General features: G+C 53.3%; 1 protein-coding gene across 1 annotated transcript; it reads left to right on the top strand.

Annotated features, from left to right (window-relative positions):
* Positions 1–4,247: 4,247 nt before the first annotated feature.
* Positions 4,248–8,911, top strand: PROX2 (prospero homeobox 2). The gene is made up of 4 exons (XM_040599620.1): positions 4,248–5,880; positions 6,428–6,535; positions 6,977–7,171; positions 7,279–8,911. The coding sequence occupies exons 1-4, from the start codon at positions 4,321–4,323 to the stop codon at positions 7,462–7,464; spliced, it is 2,049 nt and encodes a 682-aa protein (XP_040455554.1). The 5' UTR covers positions 4,248–4,320; the 3' UTR covers positions 7,465–8,911.
* Positions 8,912–17,290: the final 8,379 nt, after the last annotated feature.

Raw genomic sequence — 17,290 nt, 5'->3', positions numbered from 1 at the left:
CCGGCGCGAGCCGGAAGTGCGTAGGGCCGGACCAACCTCTCCGGAACGGCGGGAGCGGGGCCAGAGGGCCGGCACCACCGCGGGCGGGGGGGGGGTGGAGGGCAAGGGCAGTCTTAAGGCAGGGCTGTGGGGCAGGGACAGGCTGGGGACGGGCCTGTGGGGTGAGGATAGGCCTAAGGCAGGGGCTGTGGGGCGGGGGCAGGCTGGTGACAAGGCTGTGGGGCAGGGACAGGCCTAAGGCAGGGCCTGTGGGGCAAGGGCAGGCTGGGGACGGGGCTGTGGGGTGAGGACAGGCCTAAGGCAGGGGCTGTGGGGCAGGGCAAGGCTGCAGATAGGCTGTGGTAGCTCAAGAGCCTCCTTTGAACCTGAGATGTCTGCCACAGCCCCGCATGGGACCCCGTGGCAGGCAGATGGTTCAGTCACGCCTTGTGTCCTGGTTGTCCCTACCTTTGTGCAGCCCTGCCTGTCCACATGCTGTACTGGCCCCAGCACAAGCGGACACAGGGGCTTTCACATTACAAGTTACGTTACCTGTAAGTTATGTTACCTACAGTTCCAGCTATGTGAATGGACACCCGGTAACCAGCGGGTGCCGTTTCATGACGCTGTATTGAACCAACTCTGGATTGCTGCAGGACAGCTGTACCAGTGGTTTTCCTTCTCGCCTTGACAAAATCATGGGGTCGGCCTCAGGTAGGATGATACGGTCACTGGCATCAGCCAGTGGGATGTTGCATGGCTAGAAATGGGCAAGGAGGCCCTCTCTCTCACCATGACAAACATGCACGAGTCCACAAGTAAGCCCCGTTCCTCGAATGCCATCTGTATATTGAAAACATTTGAAAATCCCCCAGCTAGCTTCTGTTTTCTGCCTGCTTCCAGGTGGGGGACCGCTGGTGGAAGAAAACTCAAGGAACCCATTTGCAGAATATGAGAATTAGCTTGGGATAGTCGTAAAAGGCTGTCTGGCAGCCAGACAGCTCTCAAAGAGGCCAAGTTTAGGTTATGCACGTGTCCTCAATTTAGCCATTGCTTAATATTATATGAATGGTAAACTGCAACCTTCAAAATAGTCTCCTAATATAAATTTTCAATGAACATCCTTGGGATCATTTTCAATGTAAGAGGTTGGATAAAAATCAACAGGGGATAGTCTCTGTGGCTTTGAGGTTGAACTGACTGCTTTAATAAAAGGCAAGTGAGCCAGAAAGACCCCTCTGCCAGGGATTTCTCTGCGATCTGTTGTCTGAGGGCTGATATCTTTGAATAAGACCACTTGATGCCAACTGCTTTTAACCACAGCCTCCTGTACCAAATGAATACACCAAACATCACCACGTTCAAGGAAGTATATGGAGGCAAAGGAGACTAAGCCCCAGGAGTGGCACGCGTACGTAGGCTTTGTCCACCTGTCCCATGGCTTCTACACAAAGCTTCTCACAACCCTGCTTGCCCCTGGGGCAGGTGAGTTTGTCCTGGGGCCTGGGACCGGGTGTGCTCAGCTCAGAGCACAGCTCCAGCAGTGTCTCTAAAACACCCTGTTGTAAGCAAGGGACTTGGTGTTGCTGCTTTTCCTGTCTTGTTCCCTTTCCTGGCCATATCCTCCACCGCAGACCTCTAGGCCAGCCGAAATGCCTCTGTCCCGCCGTGGCAGGGATGCTGCAAGTGCCTGGGCGCTTCCCCTGGAAGCTGGGCAGCACCGGGAACCCCTGGGCGGCTCTTCACTTGCCTGGGGCACCGCTTGGCCTCTAACCGCGTGGATTTGCATCATCCCACCAACAGTTCAGCATCCCGAACGCTGGCTGGGGGTTTCCAGATTGAATTCTGGCGGGGGGAACGGCCCTCTGCCCACCCGGGCAGCCTGCAGCTCGCCCCCTTCCCCGCCCGAGCCGGGGTCTATTAGCAGCAGGGGGCTGGCCGGCCCCCGGGCTGGCCCTGACCTCCCGGGCACTATCTGCATATTCAGGAGCCGTTCCCAGCCGGTTGGCCACCTCCCGCCTCCCCGCTCCCGCTTTAAAGGACCGAGCGCGGCGGGAGGAGGCGCAGCCGCGCCCCCGGCCCCGCACGCTGCTCCCGGCCGCCTCCGCCCGCGGAGCGCCGGTGAGCGGGGCCAGGCTCGGCCCGGGGGTCCCCTACTCTGGGCAGGGGGTGCAGCGGCCGGGGAAGGCTCGGAGAGGGGGGTCCGCGGTGCCGGGGGGCGACAGGCGGCTGTCCTGCCCAGGAGCCCCCCTGGGGTAGCTGCCGCGGGGGAGGACGTGCTCCCTTCTGAGCATCTGCGTCTCGTTACTCGGTCTTTTTCTTCAGGTAAGAGGAGCCTCGGCTGCTTTGTAGTGCTTTGGAAGGTGCTACGGTGACGGCTGGTGGGAAGGGAACCGAGGCACCGTCTGCTGTGCCAGCGGGGGCAGTTGGCTGGGGGCAGCAGCTGCCGGCGCTGGCGAGGCTGCGGTGGGGAGCGGAGGGCACCCACGTTGGGCTGCCATGGCCTGAGACCACAGGCTCCGCTCCCACCTTCCAGATCTCCGGCAGAAAGATGCTGGAAGCCTTAGGCAAGCTGAGAGCTTCTGGCCAGCTCTGGGGCGATGTGTGGGCAAGGGGTGTATCACCCCGGCTTTCCGGGATGCCTCAGCGGAGGGGCTTGGGTGAGCTCCCTGACCTTGTGGTTGAGCTCAGGGGAGGTGAGAAATTGTGACCAAGGGCCAAAAGAAGACATTTCTGTAATTAACCAAGCGAGGTAGCAGGACCGGCTGTCTCATGCCCACACCACTCAGAAAGGCTTGAGGGTGGATGAAACCTGCGACCGCATTGCATTTGTTGTGTGGCTTTGTTGGAAGTGGCCGGCCGGCTGGGAGGCGGCTGCGGGCATGGTGAAGCCTGTTGCACCAGGTGATGCCATGAGCTGCCGGCACCCCGGCCTGGCACTGGCCATCAGTAAGCCAAGCAGTTTGAATGCCCCCATGGCAGACTGTTAGGAAAAGGAAAGTCTACTAGTTGGGAGTGGTGGGGAGACAACAAGGGAGAGCAACAAGTAGTGTTGGACAACCCAGAAAATACTTGGGTTTGTCAAGACTAGAGCTCTACAAAAGGTAGAGCTCTCCCAGATACCCGCCTGGAATACAGGGCTGTTCAAAGAAAGGCACCCTGCTAAAAAGCAGTGAGGAGAAACTCATTTTCTGCACTGTTCATTAGCCTGGGGGACTCGCTGTGGAGCAGATAATCACGGGGACAGGAGACTGATGGATATGAAAATGATCAGCTATTTCTGGGTATAGCAAAAGTATCTCAGACACTTTAAAGGTGTCTGGAAGAGACACAAACTGTCCTACTTCAGGGATGCAAACCCACTGCTAATTAATGTGGATGAGGAAGAAGCATCCCACAGGGGTGGTTACTTTGTAATTGCCCAGAATACGAGCTTTTGCACCTACTTTTTCAAAGCTGTCTGAGCGAGCAAACGAGAGGAGGGGGTGGACCCTTGCCTGGAGTCAGCGTAACAATTTTAAGCCTGGGGCTGCTGGCTCAGTAGTTTTTCTCTTCCCGGGTAATCCCCACCCCTTTCATTCAGTGTTTTGCCAAGTGCTTAGGAGCCCCGTGCTGTGTTAGCCTGAACATCCCCCTGTGCCCTGCTCGCAGCAGTTCACATCACACTTTCACCCTCTCTGTGTCCCTTTCCACCAGCCTGTTTGTGCAACCCTGGCCCTGCAGTGCTGCCACCCATCACCGTGCCCTCTGGGCTGCTGGATGCCGGCAGAAGCAGACAGCAGCCGTGCCCTGGCTGAGCTGCTGTGTGCCGTGAGTGCCTTCAGCAGGGATGTCCCTCTGCTCTGCCAGCACCCAGGAGCACCCAAAACCACCTTTGCCCAGGCATGTGTGGCAGGGGGCTCTGTCTGGTGCTCACTGCTCTGAGTCCAGAGCCCCAGGGGGAGTTTTCCCAAATGCTCTGGGCACATCCCAAAATGGGCTGCTGGGCACATCTAAGGGCTCAACATGTTAAATGTAGCCTGGGCATAATGAATGCCGGGTTGGCAGGTGGGAGCTGTGAACAGTGTCCAGGGCGTTGCTGCTGTTGTGTGACAGCCGACAACCTGCTCACAGGTTTTGCAGTGGCTGGAGGTTCCTGCCTGGGTCACTCCCTGGTGCAGTAGGTTTCACAGAGGAGCAGGGATGCCCTGCAAATGTGGAAGGAAAAATCTCTGGCCGTGTGCATGGAAAGCTGCTGTATGAGGTCCTGCCCACTGATGTTTCTTGCTCTTTCTCTAGCTCCGCACCGCTAGCAGTCTGAAACATCAGACACGCAGGAAGCCTGCCAGTCTGTCACTGGAAATGATCCCCAACCAGCTGAGGGTCAGCTCTCCGGTGTCGAGGCAGGAAGCAGAGATGATGGATGGCAGGACTGGCTCTGAGCAGGACAGAGACCGTGCTGCTTCAGGACACGGCCAGCGGCTGAAGTCAGAGCCCTGTTTCCAGACCGACTCTCTCTTGCCTTCCCCCAGTGCAACCCTGATCTCACAGCTCCTCAGCCACCCAGCGGCTGGCAGGAGCCTGGATCCCACCATCCTTTTCCCTTCCTCTCAGGCAGTGGCCCTCCCTCAGGACCACGACCGTGGTGCATCTGCTGGAGAAGGAGCACAAGCCCTGGCATTCCCCAGGACCCTGGCTCCCGTGCCCTGTGCTGGTGACAGGGACCAGCTCTCCGACCAGCACCTACGGGAGCAGCTCTCTGACCAGCACCTCCGAGCCAAGCGGGCCAGGGTGGAGAGCATCATCCAAGGCATGAGCCTCCCACCAACCCCTCAGGCATTTGACACCAGCCTGGAGGCAGCTTTTGGGCATCAGAGGGAGAGGGGTGGCGAGGTGCCCCGGGAGAGCAAGAGGAAGCCGAGGGTGCCCCAGCAGGGCGCAGGGGTGGCTGGGCGAGTGGTCCCTGCGGGAGGCAGCCTCCATGCTGAGGACTGCCAGCAGCTGAAGGAGCAGCTTTGCTATTTAGAGCAGCAGCTGAAGCAGCTTCAGGAGAAGTTCTCCCAGGTCTGTGATTCTGGGGACAATGCCCAATCCCAGGAAGGTGCTGAGAAAGTGCATCCACTGCCTGGAAAGCCTGGAGACAGACAGGACAAGGACAGTGCCACTGCCACCAGTGACTCACATGAAGTGCCTCTCTGGAGGAGCGTCCTGGACGTGCATGGGCCAGAGGAAGACAAGGACAGAGGTGACACAGGTGGCCTGCCCTTGGCAGTGAGGGTCCTCTCGCAGGCGCTGAAGCATGAGCTGGCTGGGGTGATGTCCCGGGTGGTGGACTCTGTCCTGAAGACCATCTGGCCGAAGACAGCCAGTCACCTTCTGCAGCAGCACCGCAGCCTCCCGGTGCCAGAATCAGATGCCAAGAGAGAGTCTTTTCCTGCTGGGAAATGCAGAAAGCCACTTGCTAAGCCATCTCCCGTGAACACATCAGGCTCGCTGAGCTCACCCCGGGCTGAGGCCCTGTCAGGAGCTTCAGGGAAGAGCCCAGGCTCTCATGCTGGCTCTCTCAGTTCAAAGGGGGCCAGAAAATCCTCTCAGATACCCAGCATGGGTTATTCACTGGGCTCAGCTGCCCCTGTCCAGGACAGCCAGCTGCTGAGCCAGCTGCTGGGCTATGGCCAGCGCAGCCTCTGGGGCAGCAGCTCTTATGGGAGCCCCTCTGCTCCAGAGAGGGGTCCTCTGGAGCCCCTTGACTTGCACTGGGGAACCGTCAAACTGAGGTCATCGGTTGTGAGACAGCAGCAGCAGCATCCCTTGCCGTTGAGCCCTGCTGACATGGAGAGCCTGGCGCTGCTGCCGGCTGGCAGCGATGGCTACGGGGAGCTGCAGGTTGTGATGGATGGGGCACCCTTCACCTCCACCCATATATCCTTTGGGGGCAGCTGGAGAGGTCCCTGGGCTTGGCTGGAGGTAAAGACGTCCCTGGGCTTCTGTGTGTTCCCCTTGTCCTCTGGAGCCACAGCGCGGCACAGCCCCTGCTGGTCTCCCCAGGGCCAGGGTCCCCGCTGCTGCACAGAGAGCTACGAAGGGGTGAGCAGGAGAGGTGTCCTGAGCTGTGGAGGGCCATTGCTGCTCCTCAGGGTTGGTTAGATGCTATAGTGTAGCTGGGGGTAAAAGTTGGGAGCTCCCAAGCCTGCTCTTAGGCCATCCCGGCAGTCCCAGCACCCTATGCCAGGAACAAGTGCCTCATGCAAATCTCTGTTCCCACCGGCCTGGGAAGCGCTGTGGGGAGCAGCAGCTTCCCTGGGGATGCCAAAGGGAAAAGCCAGTGGCTGCCCAGCCAGGGCTGAACCCCCTGCACCTTCCTGCCAGGCCGTGGTGGGGGCTTCCTGTGGGCACCAGGCACGTGTGCTCAGGGACGTGCCGAGCCGGTGGGGCTGCTGCGTGCAGGCTTTCCTTGACCCCGAGGCAGATGCAGGAGGCACTGACACCCGGACACCTGAAGAAGGCCAAGCTGATGTTTTTCTTCACCCGCTACCCCAGCTCCACTCTCCTGAAGACCTACTTCCTCGATGTGCAGGTAAAACGGCAGCGCCTGGTGCTGCTGCCAGGCAGGACTCCCGTGTGGCATGGCACCCAGCACCTTCCCCGCCGGGGAACCACGGGGAAGGGGATGCGTTGGTGTGCCCTCCACCTCGCTGGCAGGAGCAGGGGGATGGCACCTGCTTCAGCATGGGCTGCCCTGGAGTGGGTGCTTAGGGCTGTGGCAGACCTGGGCTGCCAGATCTTTGCTTTGTGCAATCAAGGTGCATTTGGGATTAAAGCGCATCACAAACGTGCCTCCCCACCGCGAGGTGGTTGGGATCTGAGCCTCAGCAGTGAGAGGTGCCACAGACTCCCCCACGTCGTCGTGGTCCTGGCTGGTGTTTTTGCAGCCCTGGGGCAGGGCTGGGTGCGCGGCTGGGCTTGCAGAGGCTCCAAGCTGGCATGACACCTGCCCTCCGGCTCTCCCCCTCGGCAGTTCAGCCGCTGCATCACCTCCCAGCTCATCAAGTGGTTCAGCAACTTCCGTGAGTTTTACTACATCCAGGTGGAGAAGTTTGCCCGGCAGGCCCTGCTGGAGGGCGTCATGGATGCTGGTACCCTCCGGGTCTCCCGGGACTCGGAGCTTTTCCGCGCCCTCAACATGCACTATAACAAGGGGAATGACTTTGAGGTGAGGAGGGGGAGCTGGGGGGCAGGGGTGGTGGGGCAGTGGGGTTTCGAGGGTGAGGGGGAGCTGGGGACCTGGTGGTGCCGTGGGTGATGCCCGTCTCACTGCAGGTGCCAGGGCGGTTCCTGGAGGTGGCCAGCCTCACGCTGCAGGAGTTCTTCAGCGCTGTCAGGGCAGGCAAGGATGCTGACCCCTCCTGGAAGAAACCTATTTACAAAATCATTTCCAAACTGGACAGTGACATCCCAGAAGGGTTCAAAGCTGCCGACTGCTCCCAGGAACTGCTCCGCAGCTGAGACTCTGTGAAAGCAGCCCTGGGTCCTGTGTGCAGCCACCATGTGCTACGCACCCCATGGGCACTCTGTACAGCATCCATTACCCTGAGTATTTTCTCTCTGGCCTATAAGACAGCTCCTTGGGTGAGGTCTATCACATCCCTCAGGTGCTGGGACTTTATGGTGTGTGTGTTTTATTCCTCTGCTCAAAGCTGGTGGGGTCTTGGTGGGGACCCTTGCGGGGGAGGGACAGAGATGAAGCCATCAGGTTGGAGCCTGGGAAATCGCCTTGCTCCAGCTCTCCCCATGACCCTGGGTGAGCCACCTTCCTTCTCCAAAGGGCCACAGCTCAGGGCAAACAGGCTTTCTGTTTATAAAGCAGGCAGAGGTCCTAGCAGTGGGCAAAGTTTTCTTGGCGCAGCAAACTAGTGGATGTGCCCAGTCCAACAGCACGCCTCGGTTTCTGTCCAGATACAACAAGCCCGTGTCCAAAGAAAACAGCTGGTGAATTCCAGCGTTTCAAGCACCCCGAGGGGATAGTTGACCCTGTCTGGGAGATGTAAAACCAGTGTTTGTTGTAGCCAGCATGACCAACACTCCCCCGCTCCCTCCCCTGTGCTGGTTTGCAAGAGCCCCCCCCCCCGCAGCTGCGTGCTGTGCCACTGGAAGCAGCCCCGGAGCCACCGTCCAGCAGCAGCGTTACCCGCGGGGCTGGGGGGGAGCAGGGCATGCAGCTGGCACCCCTCACCCCCCCCCAGCCAGCCCCCAGCCAGCCCCCATCAGCCCAGCGCCGGGGAGGAGGGCAGCACGATGAACACCCACCTGTGTCCCCGTATGCTGTGCTTCTGTGGGCAAAGCTGCCCCAAACATCGCTGCAACCTGCCCGTGGTGAAAGAGGAGCAAATTATCTGGGACCTGACAGTCCCAGTGAGTTTTAGCACAAGCTGGTGAGGAGCTGGGCCCTGAGGTCTGCAGCCCCATTGGCGTAGGGGTGTAAATGCAAGGAGGTTTCTTCTCCCTGTGACCAAGACTCGGTGGCTGCTTTTCCACCTGATGGACCGTGGCAAAGCGTTGCGTGTTAAGAGTGCTGCCGTCCTGGCAGAGGTGGTGGTGGGGAGGGAAAAGCTGTGAGGAGGAGGGAGGTTCTGGGAGAGGCACGGCAAGGGGGCTCTGGGAGGGCAGCGATGCATAGCTGTGGATGAACAATGACGTCCCTGTGCAAAACACTGAGAGAGAAGAGGATTGGGAGGAGGCCAAGATGCTGGATGTGCTGCGAGGTGCCGGCTGGGTACTAGAGCCCAGTGAGTGACACGGGAGAGGGAAATCGCAGCTCCAGCATCAGATGAGAGCACAGGGTGCGTCTGCAGGGGTAAGGAAGCATGTGGTAACATCAGGGCAGGATGGGGTCTCCAAAATAGGGGCAATTTTACAGCAGTTCCCCCATCCCAAGTGCCGCTAGCCAGATTTCCTGCTTCTGTTTGTATGCTCATTTCTTGAGGTTTGTATATTTTGCAACCCCAGCACCAAATTTACTCAATCTGTTTTTAAATAAATGCAGTTTGTTACCCCTTTACATCCCTAGAGACTACTTGATAACTTCTGTTCTAAAGCGTCACCCTGGGAATTTCTGGCCTTTTCGTTGGGAAGAGAATGACACTCCAGCAAAAGGGTTTATTCCTCCTGCCAGCATCCCTGCAGGGCTGAGCGGCCCCCACTAACTGATATGCTCATTTAAACACACACCTGCACCCCAATGCCTTGGGGTCAGTCTGATCCCAAGTGGAACTTGGGGGGATCAGGAAGCAGGGGCTGGAGGCAGACAGAGCCATATCCCAAAGCTTACAGGTGCTGGACTCAAACGTACAGCATCGGGGAAGCACGGTTGGTGGCATCATGGACAGGTTATTGCCGCTCCTGCAGGCAACAACCACCTCAGAGCTGAAGTAACACGCCGGGTAGGCAAAACCTGTGCTGCTGGGAGAGGAAACGATGGCCGGGCCCAGGGAATCAGTAAATTCTTTAGGCCATAGCTAAACAGTGAGGGTACCCAAGGTACAAGGTTTACTGAAGACGTCCTGCGGAAATAAAGCTTTTACGCCGAGTCCCTGGGGGAAGCAGTTTCTTGCTTCCTCTGATAACGTGTGTTTATAATGTCAGTAAAGCAGCAGGTGGGGGGCTTAGGGCAAGGCCAAACCTGTGACCACAAGTCACAGAGTCACGGAGCGGCTGAGGGTGGCAGGGACCTCTGCAGGTCCAATCCCATGTTCAAACAGTTGCCCAAGACCATGTCCAGATGGTTTTTGAGTGTCTCCCAGGAGGGAGACTCCACAACCCAGCCATTAATGAAGATGTTGAACGGGATGGGACCCAGTGCTCAGAGCAGTATCTGTGCTCCAGTGTTTGCCATGTAACTGCAAAGGAGCAGGAGCTACAGAGCTGTTTTACACTGGCTTTTATGAAACATGGACCACAACGTGAAATGCATGAAAGTGTGACCACAACAAACAGCATCTCACTTCAGTTATCCTTTGCCAGTGATGAGGCCTTGCCACTTGTATCCACAGGTTGAATTCCCAGGCAGAATTCCCATCCAACAGGAACAGGAAAAAAAAAGCAGGACTAGAGGGACTCTGTGAAGGATGCAGGACCACAGGGTGCTTGTCTGGCTGGCACCTTCCCCAGCAACTTTTCAACCCCTGTCCACCTTCAGCCAAGTGTGACCGAGAACACAGAGCTGTCAAGGATGCAGAGGGAGCGTATACCCACCTTTTGCTCACTTCGTGCTCCCCCTGCAAGCCAGGCTCTTTTTCTGGGGAGCCTGGGGTGCAGCTGCCTCCTTCGGGGATGCTCGGCTGCCCGTGGCCAGGGAGGCTGCACCTGGGTGGGCACAGCTCTGGTGTGCGGCACTGAAGCGGGGCGAGCTGAATCACAGCCCTGCGCTCCTGCGAGAGCCTTGGAAAGCAGCAGATGGCTGGCACAGAAGGAAGGGGGGACTCGCACCACCTTCCCTGCAGCTAGGTCGCAGGAGCACCAACATAGAGAAGGCAGCACACCTGCTGGGACATAGGGAGAGCTGGCGTTGCTCTAGGGGCAATGGAGCCCGAAGCCTAAGGGAAGCTATGAATTCTTAAGAAATTAGCATTTTACTGGTTGCGCCACGCAGGGTACACCTGTAATTTCAGTTACATTCTAGCAGTGCCCAAGGTACAGCAGCTAGTTTTCAAACAAAATCTAATAGGGGAGATTGAGAGCCGATGCCCAGGCTGTGACTGCTGTCATGACCCTCGGGCTTGGGTGGGCTCTTGCTTAACTATTCCCCACTAATTACCCAAGAAAGCAATGTGAGTAGCACATGCACCTACTGCTGACTCAATTTCATCTTAAAAAAAAAAACCCAAACCCAAAAAGCATTTCCTTCCCTCTATCCAAATTTCTGTGGCATATGCAAAAAGCCCACAGCCACCTGCACCTGTCTCCTCTGGGACCAATTCCTCGGGGCTATCCTTTTGCATTTCCAGTTACATTCATAGCCCATCCAAAGCAACGCACCCCATCGATACAGCTAAACAGCAGCAAAGACTGCTAAGCACTACATATTGCTGTTCCCTGCCTCCAGGCTGCTGGCATCTTGCAGCAGCCAAAAGAGGGAGATGTGACCCCACTGACTAAGTTGCTGAGGTTCTGAGAGCACTTACATACTCATCTATGTTATTACTTAGCATAAGAACCCTTATTACTCAAGTACAGCTAATTAGAGCTTGAAGAAGTTCTTAGTGAATGTGCATCCAGTGTGCCAAAATAGCTTGGGGGGGAAACTCTGACAAACAATAAAATATCTCTAGTTTTTCTTGACTCCTGCTAATGACTTGGACCTGTCTGCAGGGACTGAACCAGCCCTAGAGGCTCCCAGCTCGAGCAGATGTTCTTGGAAGGCACCTTCCCTCATATACGCAGCTCAGATGAGTATTTGGCATCAGGGCAGCTCTCTGCAGGTGAGCGTACCCTGGTGAGCCAGTGGCCCGTGCTCACAAAGCCTCAGCAGCATTTGCTGTCCCATTACATGCCTTGGAAGGATGGATTAATCCAGGTTACAGTACAAATACCACATCTGCCAGATCTGACATCACTTTTCAGCTGGAGAAGACACCCTTTCCTCTGCACCTGGTGTGCGGAACTGCCCTGTGCTGCAGACCCAGGGCCACGCCAGGAGAAGGAGAAGCTATGCACAGAGGGACTGTGGAGACAGTCTCAAGGATGAAACACCCTGTGGGGTCCCCCAGGACAGACTGGTATCTCCATGGTATCTCCAGCTGGCAGCAAAAGCTTTTTTTTTTTTTTTTTTTTTTTTTTGCACACCGTGAAATATCACACTGGCACAAGCCATGGACCAAGGGGATGGGAGCTGGGCAGCGGGACTGTGCAAGCTGCTTCCAGCAGCAGCTAGCTGAGCTGCTCTCCACTTATGCAATAAAAATACCGTTTTGATGAGATGGTGGCAATGCAGCCACACAGAGAGGGCTGCACTCTGCCTTCTGGGGCGCCCCGGCTTGCCAGCCTGCCTGCAGCAGCTCAGGTGCAAGCACTAAACCCTGGGCACAGGGACACACAGGGTGGAAAAGGGAGATTTCTTGCTGGGAGCTGTGCCCATACTGGGCAGCACAGCGATATGGGGGCAGTCCTGTAGCCCCAGGGGCTTTTGAGGGGGATATTTACTCTCAGCAAGGGTGCACAAAGGAGCGAGGAGAGGACAGACAGCCTCTGCTGAACGCTGAGCACAGATCCAGCAGGTCGGCTGGGGGTAACGCTCGTCTTGGAGGGGAGGCAGCTGGGGTGGGGAAGCTGGGGGGCAGGCTGCCAGAGAACAAGCACATCTGTCCATGCACAGAGAAATACCAAACTAGTAAATCCGTTTTTAAAAGCAGGCCTCACCTAGAACGCTTGAGAATGGCTACTCAAGTAAAGCTAGCAAGAGCTGTGCCGTGGGTCTCAAGGAAAAGCAGATTTGGGTCAACATTCAACATATGTGACAATACAGTCCATACTCATTCCTTCCAAGCTAACTGGACAGGCTGACAAGTGGCAGGTAAACTCTCATTATCATCAAGTCTCATGCCACGATTGGCTTTTTTTTTTTTTTTTTTTTTTTTTTTAGCAACATACAAACGTTACAAAGACCTAAAATTTGAGCAATTTCCCTTTTGGCTGACTTTCAGCATATTTACAGTAAGCAATCACACCTACCATCAGCATCTGCAGTATTTCTTATAGGCTTCCCAGATTCCATAATTCCGTTTTTAGCACTAGGCTTTTGATTAAAAGCTCATAGGGTAATTTTCGTCTTGTGAATTAGGATCAAACACCATTCTGGGTTTTTCTATTCCAATAAAACGGGCACTTAACAGACACTTTCTGTGACTATTTCCCATTACCTACCAAGCAACTCTTAATGACACAGCATTAAATCCAACTGGCACGAGCCCAGCACGGCAGCTTCCCTGCTGGCGTTTATTGCTCAGGCTTTTATTGTTTTCTCACTAGTTGTTCTACTAGATTAACAAGGATCATTATTAAAAGTGCCAGCGTGCGCCCAACAGGATCAATCTTTTCTTATTGCAATCACAGAAAACAAGCAGCTCAAAGCAGGTGATGAAGTGAAAAGCTGGGGGTACGAAAAACACAAGATAGAGGAAAAAACCTGAAACTTCAAAGAAAATATTTTACTGGATTTCCCAAAGCACGTATATGTCATCCATAGCTTTATACAAAGAACAGAAATTATAAAAAAATAGTTTTGTATTATTTTAAAAAACTAAGTGAAATACCTGACAACATGTATGTGTATATATGTATCTATACATCTCTATATAAAACTCGTCCTCATTTGGTTCTCAGAGAGCACAGAATATTCAATTAATAATCCATTTCTGATTTCCAGGTCTATGAGTAAGAAACAGTAGAAATAAGTATAACTTTTGAAAACACCATGAATTCATGCTCCAGTGAGAGGCGAGGCCAGCCCTACCCAGCTCCGCACCTACCAAGTCCCTGTGGCTGGCAGCGCAACCCGGCTTCAAATAAAAACAATTACAAAGGCTGTTTTTAGATAAAACACTTTAGGAATAGTAGCTACAAAAAGGTAACGCTATACAAACTGTATCCTTGAAAGCCACAGCGCTCTCCTCTCCTGAGCAACCATTACAGAGAGCAGGTATCACCCATCCATGCCCAGCGATGCTCCAGGCTGCGGCCGTCAGCATCACCCCAAGCAGCAGCAAAGCCGCGCTTCTCGGCTCCGGCAGAGGTTTTTTGTTGGTTTTTGTTGAAGGCCGTGCCCACGGCATGGCATTCCCAAGCCAGCACAGACCACCGGGGGTTTTTTACTCAGCACTGGGCTCTTCACACAACTGCCGGGTAGAGCCCCTGTGCAGACCCGGGGTCGCCACTGCTGTCAGAGCGCAGGTGAAGCCCTTCACCACCTTTTCCTCCGTCACGCTGTGACTTCGGACCATTGGTTCTGCAGCTATTTCTAACCCCTGAGCTTCAAAGCGATCTCACCTCCATTTCTGATTAAACTTTTAATGAATGATGTTATCAAAAAGACCAGAGCAATCGTTGCAGGAACTGGCAGCATCTGGAAGCTGGAAACACCATCTCAGTCACGGTCCAGCCAGTGAAGGTGTCTGTATTCAGGGCACAGGATCGATCCTGGCTTCCCAAGGCTGTAACAAGCCAAACCACAGCAGGAGCGTTTGATCTTGTGCCAAACGTTCTGTTTCGAGAATTTCAGGGAGCTTTGATGAATTATTGAAATGTAAAGGAGCGACAATACTATACTCACCCACGTTAGCATTTCACCAGAAACACGTCCGTTAACACTATACTTTACGATTTGCTCATGCAAGTATCTTCCACACCTGCAACGTAACCAGGATGCTGGTGGCCATGCTTTCTGCATGTGGACGGTTACACCAGTAGGGGAAACAAAATCCTCGCAGATCCTGGGCTTACTCCTCAAGACGGCTGCATTTCGTATTTTAGAAGGGGTCACCCCGTGCAGGAAGGAATTATCTCAGCATCAGTGTTTCTTGAGCAGCTACTCTGGGGAAGACTGCAATGGCACAGAGCATCTCTTCGGTACCAAACAAATCGTTGCCGTGCAAACTCTCAAACAGCTGAGGCAGCGCTCCAGAATCCTGTATCTCCAGTTATCATAAGCTTGCTTTCATGAAACTGCACTGTGTATCTTAAAGAAAAAGACAGCATTTTCTTTCCTTTACATGCTCAGGAACACCAGCAGCCACTCTATTCCCTACCAACACCTTACAGTCTGCCTGCACCGACGCACTCCCAGTGAAGCCCACCATCGCCTCACGGCCTTGATTTACTCCGATCACCCCACCCCCATCTGTGACCATTCACCCCCAGATTTATGAATCACAGGCCAACATTCATGTGAATATTTAGGGAATACCCTAACGTCAAAACTCAAGATTCGCTCCTTAACAAATACCAAACATGAAGGCCTCAGTCAGTCAGTAGACTGGCAGGTACCATCAGATCTTAAGTTTCTTAACACTACCGTTAGCCTGCCATGCCAGCCACAGCCAGCCACCAGCCTCAGCACCATCCAGCTGCTCCTGCTGCAGAAGTTGTTCTCTGGCAAGCGGTGGCAGGAGCAATCCTTTGCAGAGCAGCTCCTCTCTTTGCAAACGAGGCTGGAACCAGTGTGGAAAGCGTTCCTCAGGCACTGACATCACCTGAAAGCAGCGTGTAATGTCCCAAAAGTCTTTTCAGAAAAAAATCTACCGGCCCTTGCATTGCCCCTGGGACATGCTCCGGTGATCCAAGGACCTTGCTGGTTCAGCGGTTGGCAAAACTCAGTTCACCGTCTCACAAAGCTTCTCCTATAAGCCTTCTGGTGCCAGTTCAATTTTCTTATTCAGTTTGTTATTGAGCAGCTATGTGTTTGCAAGAATTCAGTGGCTTTTTCCACTGGAAATAAACCATAGAGTTACGAGCCCCACGCCCAAAACATAACAATGCACGCTGGAAGCTGAAGTTGAGAAAGGATTCTCAGACATACAAAACAACAATTAAGTGAGCTGGGGGAGAGGAATGTGGAGAGGATAGATAAATGCAATTATTGTAGGTGTTACTGATATCATGCAGGTGCAAAACAGAAATCCGTAAAGTTAATGGAGTAATGACAAGGTAAATATGGCATTACAAAAAAAAATAATCAGGTCCTACATGTGAAAGATCTACATACAATAAATAGCCCTAAATCCTGGTACAAACAAAGGAGCACCGAGATTAACAGGGAGGAAGGTTTTACGCAGACGCCTCTCCAATATCTGTTTTCCCCGTAAGACATTTAAACAGAACTGTAGCATTGGGAAAATCCCCTGCCATGACAACGCAGTTCAGGCCTTAGCACACAGGTGTGTTATCAATACATACAACCGCAGCACAGCTTTGGACACTTGGTGTGCCTCAGCACATGAATGCACACCACACACAGTTCAGAATTACACGCGATTCATCCACCATTCCACATTAAGGCGTAGCATCCCCCCCCAGCTCATCTGCAAAACAGAAGAGCACTGACTCATGAGGATAAACCCCTAGACAAAAATAAAGTTAATTAGTCTATGAGAAGCTATAAGGTGATTTCTGAGAAGCATCACCGAAGACATGCATCTTTGTGCCACTCCCTCTCTGGTAACAGGGCTTATCTGCTCCACATTAACTGCTCAGAACTTGGCTCAGATGCATCCTGGGCGCAGGACGGAATCCCTGTGTGCATAGGGTTCAAGGGCAACATGTCAGTGACGCTGCTGGAGGTACGCTGCTGCTTCCAAAGGCAAAACTGCTCTTGAAATAAACCAAACTCTGTGACAACATCAGCAAAAAAAACCCAGCCACACACAAAAAAATCCTAGTAACACTGTAAGTCAAAAAACGGTGCCCGATTCCTACTGAGCATTCTTCTCCCTGAGATCACAAAAAGCAGAATTTCATATAATATCCTGTTTTCAAAACCTGTGTCTTTTATCAGTTAGAAAGTCAGCGAAGAAAAAAAAAAAAAAGACCATAACACTGAATGCTGAATTCAAATTCTTGCTTTTTTGCAATGTTTTTCTACCCTTTTATGCTTTCCAAAATTCCCTAGAACACTGTCCAGTCTTGATTTTGCTTCAAATTTATATCCTTTTTGCCAGGGAAGATGCCGACCAGGTGTGCATTTGTAAAATATTTTAATAACGTTAATGACTTTAAACTCAACGGCAACTTTAGCGTCATTATTTTCAGAGGTCTTCCTTCTCCACAGCTGGTGTATCAAAGATAGGGAACAATGAAACCAGTAATATAAAAATCAATAAAAAGAAAGCAACATGCATATTGTAGAAAGTGAACAGTGTTTCTACAGTACACGGACTCCATCTGTACATTCAGCTATACTGAACTCTTTACTCACCAGATCCATACAGCTTGACACAAGCACAGAAGGGAATAATAATAAAAAAAAAAATCACAGCAAAGACTGAAATTTGAAAAATAGCAGTGCAGAAGGCTTTGGAGGTCACATACAGGTCTTAAATCCCTGCTGGACTGGACTAATCCAGTCTGGAGAACTGAATGTAAATGAAACCGATCTCAGCATCACACCTTTTTTTTAAGTTTTCTATAATCTACATGAGAGATGCATTACACATTTGTTTATGACCTGCGCTAGAAAATGCAGAAAAAAGGTTAATTAGGTTAATTAACACCAGGAGATAAGTACATTATTTGTCTCTCCTGTACGTTGAGGCTAACAAGTAGCTTCCACTGTTGAAAATAGATT

Source organism: Falco naumanni, chromosome 7 (genome assembly GCF_017639655.2).
Source record: "Falco naumanni isolate bFalNau1 chromosome 7, bFalNau1.pat, whole genome shotgun sequence".
Lineage (NCBI taxonomy): Eukaryota > Metazoa > Chordata > Aves > Falconiformes > Falconidae > Falco > Falco naumanni.
The sequence above is the reverse complement of the archived record's forward strand: the minus strand, read 5'-3'. Positions and strand labels throughout refer to the sequence as shown.

Coding starts and splice junctions, on each gene's coding strand:
- PROX2 (XM_040599620.1), top strand. CDS start 4,321: ATGATCCCCAACCAGCTGAGGGTCAGCTCTCCGGTGTCGAGGCAGGAA. Junction 5,881..6,427: donor CACCCTTCACCTCCACCCAT/ATATCCTTTGGG, acceptor ACCCCGAGGCAG/ATGCAGGAGGCACTGACACC. Junction 7,172..7,278: donor ACAAGGGGAATGACTTTGAG/GTGAGGAGGGGG, acceptor GTCTCACTGCAG/GTGCCAGGGCGGTTCCTGGA.